The 5218-nt window shown below is 28.1% G+C and overlaps 2 protein-coding genes across 2 annotated transcripts; both read left to right on the plus strand.

Moving 5' to 3' along the window:
• The first annotated feature begins 361 nt into the window (after nt 1–361).
• On the plus strand, nt 362–1854 carry LOC145134033 (protein FAR1-RELATED SEQUENCE 5-like). Its single transcript, XM_079068959.1, has 3 exons — nt 362–549; nt 632–890; nt 1118–1854. The coding sequence occupies exons 1-3, from the start codon at nt 377–379 to the stop codon at nt 1766–1768; spliced, it is 1083 nt and encodes a 360-aa protein (XP_078925085.1). The 5' UTR covers nt 362–376; the 3' UTR covers nt 1769–1854.
• A 72-nt stretch (nt 1855–1926) lies between these two features.
• LOC145130257 (uncharacterized) lies at nt 1927–2451 on the plus strand. Its single transcript, XM_079065090.1, has one exon. It carries the CDS (start codon nt 1927–1929, stop codon nt 2449–2451), a length of 525 nt encoding a protein of 174 aa, XP_078921216.1.
• Nucleotides 2452–5218: the final 2767 nt, after the last annotated feature.

Below are 5218 nucleotides of genomic sequence, written 5' to 3' on the forward strand. Positions count from 1 at the left end.
TCATGTTGATACATTGAACCCAAACAGAAGTAAGATAAAAAGAAGGACTGATAGTCGAAGGACTGGATGCAATGCTTGTATCAGATTTAGGATGATAGAAGGAAGATCTACATGGTTGCTATATGAGTTTGTAGAGGAACATAATCATGAGCTTATGTCTCAAGATAACATATTGTTTTCCCGACACCACAGACAGCTTAATTCATGGCAGAAATCGTTCATTATCAGTCTTTCTAATCAGAACGTTGGTGCCACCCAAGCTCACAGGCTATTTACTGCTATTAATGGTGGATACAATATTATTGGAGGCACTGTTGATGATTTTAAAATTTTGATGAGGGATCTTAATTGCTTTATAGGTGGAACTGATGCTCAGATGTTAGTCGATAAGATGACTAACAGAACAAAAAATGTTCCTAATTTTTCATTTGATTTCAGAGTTGAAAATAAGCAACTCAACGCTATGTTTTGGGCTAACGAGACCTCAAAGATAAATTATAAAGAATTTGGTGATGTTGTCTCCTTTGATGCCACATTCCGAACCAACAGGTTATGTATTCTTTATGTTTATGTTTTTTGTTTTAATTTTAAGTCTTTTAAAAATTTCAATGTAAATTTTACCACTTTTTAGGTATGACATGGTATTTGTTCCTTTCACTGGAATCGACAATCACAAAAAGTGTGTTACTTTTGGTGCTGGATTGCTTAGCAAAGAGGATATCGACTCATACACATGGTTGTTGAAATCTTTTCTTAAAGCCTTTGGTAAACAACCAATATTGGTGTTATCTGATGAAGACCCTGCGATGAAAAACGCAATAGCCAATGTTTTCCCAGAATCAATTCATAGGTTGTGTATGTGGCACATCACTTCCAAATTACCATTGAAGGTTACAATCTTTTATTTAATAGTCTCTCGGTCAACATTTTATTCATTTTGAATCAATGTTATTTTAATTTTACATTCTGAAAATAATCAATGATAGTACTTTTGTATCTCTAACATATAGTATACATTGACTAATGTTCTATAACATTATTGTCGTTTCGTTTTATACATTTTTGACTGATTCAATGATTTTGATTTTTAACACCTTCCACATTTTCTTATTGTAAGGTATCGTTGGATATTGTAAACGACGAGGAATTTAAGTTACTGTTCAACTCCTTGATATGGAATTCTAAGCTGGAAGAGAAAGATTTCGAACAGGGATGGCAAGCACTATTGGATGAATATGATCTTAACGATAATACTTGGTTAAGTAGAATGTACAACTCGAGACATTCATGGATTCCTGCATATTTCAAAAGAGTCCCTATGTCAGGTCTCATGAGAACAACATCTCGTTCTGAGAGTCAGAACTCAGCCTTTCATCAAAACACTCATTACGGATCAACTTTAGTAAAATTTATGAATTCGTTTGAATCTGCCATGGAGAAGCAACGTTATACTCAATCCTCTTTGGACTTCAAAACAAAAGACAAACTCCCTCAAATGAGAACACCATTTCCAATAGAGGAAAACGCTTCTCTATTCTACACACGTAAAGTGTTTAGACAGGTTCAGAACGAAATGTACAGGTCAATGACAGCATGTTTTTCGTTAAATCACAACATCGTTGACCATGTTCATGAGTTTCAAATAAAAGAATTTAGGCCCCATGGATATTCCATCTCGAATCGACCTGACTCCGCTATTGTCAGTGATGATGACGATGATAATTGGGATAAGTTGCTAAAAGACTCTATATATACGATATTATTTTAAACTCTGATATCATCTTATTTTTTTCCACACCAAATTTTGCATATATATCAAAATATTTTTCTATACAGGTTAAATGTGACCAGAAAGAAGACACATTCATTTTTAGTTGTATGAAGTTTGAACAATTTGGGATTCTTTGTCGCCACATTTTTACTGCAATGAAAGCCTTCAACATCCAATTCATACCAGCAAAGTATCTTCTAAGGCGGTGGCAGAAGGATATTATTCCACCTGAATTGTTACGAAGATGTTTCCGGTATTCAGATTCTGATGAGAATATACAAAAAATAGCAATTGACATATTTTCAACGGTTGACAACTGTCTATCTTCTTTGAGCACCAACAAAAAAAGACTGGAAGAGTATTATCAAGCACTTAAGGATTTGGAGAGCAAGTTTATGGATGACGTTACTATGAATGAACACCCAAACAAGTCAACAGACTTTGAAAATAGACTTGGTGTGTCGATACCCGCAGATGTTCAAATTCAAAACCCCACTGGAATTAGGAACAAAGGGTCTGGGACTAAAAAAAGGATTAAAGGTGCTCAAGAAATTGCAGTTGAAAAATCACGTTGTAAATACTGTCGTAAGGATAACGATCATGACAAGCGGAACTGTCCTACACGAAAGGAAGATGAGAAGAACAACATATTTAAACAACATCCTGGCAAGAAGCACTAATTTTATTATCGATCTTTTTTATTTCATATTAGTTTGTTTGGTTTGTTTACTTTATGGTAAAACACTTTTAACATTATCAGTCAATTGTCATTTTTCAGTATTATGTTTTTATAATTTGTGTACCCTATCCATAATTTATTGTTAAATTTTGTTTATTATTTGTCATTGAAATTGTTTTCAAAGCTTATCCACATATTCCTTGTTTTTTTAACCATCCCAATCCTTACAACATTATTACACGTATACAACAACCAATATATTATAAAAGTCGTTATCTTATTACTTAATTCACAAAACATTACATTCTTATGTTTTTTTTGTATAATTATTCATTTCAGAAATTATAAAACCAAAATTGATTACATGATACTAAGTAGACATATAATTAAGTACTACATACAAATTCAATGACTAATAAACACTATGTTTACGTTATTATTCTGTAATGAATGTTGTATATGTTTATTGTTTAAGTAATTTTAATACGAATATTAACGTTTGATTATTCATAGATTCATTAAAATGTTTTTACTCTACTATACATTTATGCATTTCCATTTTCATAGTAAATTATAAAATTAGGTTTGCCTTGTAAATATTCATATATTCATTGTTGAATACTCAATATAAAGCTGTTGATACAAAAATTCATTCCATAATTATAACATAAAAATAATGTTTTTACATTCTCACACTATTTAATATCTTTTTTTAAACTATCCTCATATACATTATACATATTTATAAATCTAGTTAACAAAATAACTTTATTTTCATACATAAAAAAATCATCAGATGCACTTACAACAAATATGGATTATGAATTATGTATTTGTTGAATAAAACCGATTAATACATAATTCCAATTAGAATTATGTTATATATTCATTTCAGAATTTATTATAAAAGTCGTTATCTTATTACTTAATTCACAAAACATTACATTCTTATGTTTTTTTTTTTGTATAATTATTCATTTCAGAAATTATAAAACCAAAATTGATTACATGATACTAAGTAGACATATAATTAAGTACTACATACAAATTCAATGACTAATAAACACTATGTTTACGTTATTATTCTGTAATGAATGTTGTATATGTTTATTGTTTAAGTAATTTTAATACGAATATTAACGTTTGATTATTCATAGATTCATTAAAATGTTTTTACTCTACTATACATTTATGCATTTCCATTTTCATAGTAAATTATAAAATTAGGTTTGCCTTGTAAATATTCATATATTCATTGTTGAATACTCAATATAAAGCTGTTGATACAAAAATTCATTCCATAATTATAACATAAAAATAATGTTTTTACATTCTCACACTATTTAATATCTTTTTTTAAACTATCCTCATATACATTATACATATTTATAAATCTAGTTAACAAAATAACTTTATTTTCATACATAAAAAAATCATCAGATGCACTTACAACAAATATGGATTATGAATTATGTATTTGTTGAATAAAACCGATTAATACATAATTCCAATTAGAATTATGTTATATATTCATTTCAGAATTTATTATAAAAGTCGTTATCTTATTACTTAATTCACAAAACATTACATTCTTATGTTTTTTTTTTGTATAATTATTCATTTCAGAAATTATAAAACCAAAATTGATTACATGATACTAAGTAGACATATAATTAAGTACTACATACAAATTCAATGACTAATAAACACTATGTTTACGTTATTATTCTGTAATGAATGTTGTATATGTTTATTGTTTAAGTAATTTTAATACGAATATTAACGTTTGATTATTCATAGATTCATTAAAATGTTTTTACTCTACTATACATTTATGCATTTCCATTTTCATAGTAAATTATAAAATTAGGTTTGCCTTGTAAATATTCATATATTCATTGTTGAATACTCAATATAAAGCTGTTGATACAAAAATTCATTCCAGAATTATAACATAAAAATAATGTTTTTACATTCTCACACTATTTAATATCTTTTTTTAAACTATCCTCATCTACATTATACATATTTATAAATCTAGTTAACAAAATAACTTTATTTTCATACATAAAAAAATCATTAGATGCACTTACAACAAATATGGATTATGAATTATGTATTTGTTGAATAAAACCGATTAATACATAATTCCAATTAGAATTATGTTATATATTCATTTCAGAATTTAATAAGTGAATAGGTGTTATACTATTCTAACACCAACTTTTATAGTCATTCTTTTCACAATTCATACTTCAAATTAAGTCTTATAAACTATGTTACTATAATAGGAATTTGATGGGGAAAAATCGTTAAGTTACTCACAACATGTACTTCATTTTTACATCCATGTATTCATCAAAATACCACCACAAACCCATAGCTTTATAAATTACATTACTCATATTTCTTATCAATGTGTGTCCTTTGTTAAGTGTCATATGCCATATATTACATATGGAATATAAGAAATATTCAGGTTCACAGGTCTAATAATAACCATTAAATAAACCATCACATAGTTTTACTTAGAATACGTCCAACACATAATAATCCTAACAAACTTACCATAATCCAAAAAACCAAAATAACAAAACACTTCGAACTTCATAAACGATCAAGTTTTTATAATACTAATAAACCTAATTAAAAACCACCATCTTCTTCACAGATCATTCTACTGCAGCACACTTGTGCTTTCCTTCTTCTTTTCTTCAATCACCTTCATCCTTTCAAACCTATCCATTTTTTTAACAGCTGCATAATGC

This window comes from Lactuca virosa, chromosome 8, assembly GCF_052849685.1.
Source record: "Lactuca virosa cultivar CGN04683 chromosome 8, Lactuca_virosa_CGN04683_v6, whole genome shotgun sequence".
Classification (NCBI taxonomy): Eukaryota; Viridiplantae; Streptophyta; class Magnoliopsida; order Asterales; family Asteraceae; genus Lactuca; species Lactuca virosa.

Bases quoted from the DNA above. Each gene is read 5' to 3' on its own strand.
- LOC145130257 (XM_079065090.1), top strand. From the start codon at position 1,927: ATGAAAGCCTTCAACATCCAATTCATACCAGCAAAGTATCTTCTAAGG.
- LOC145134033 (XM_079068959.1), top strand. From the start codon at position 377: ATGTTAGTCGATAAGATGACTAACAGAACAAAAAATGTTCCTAATTTT. The intron at 550-631 runs GTTATGTATTCT...ACCACTTTTTAG, and splicing joins GCCACATTCCGAACCAACAG to GTATGACATGGTATTTGTTC. The intron at 891-1,117 runs GTTACAATCTTT...TCTTATTGTAAG, and splicing joins CTTCCAAATTACCATTGAAG to GTATCGTTGGATATTGTAAA.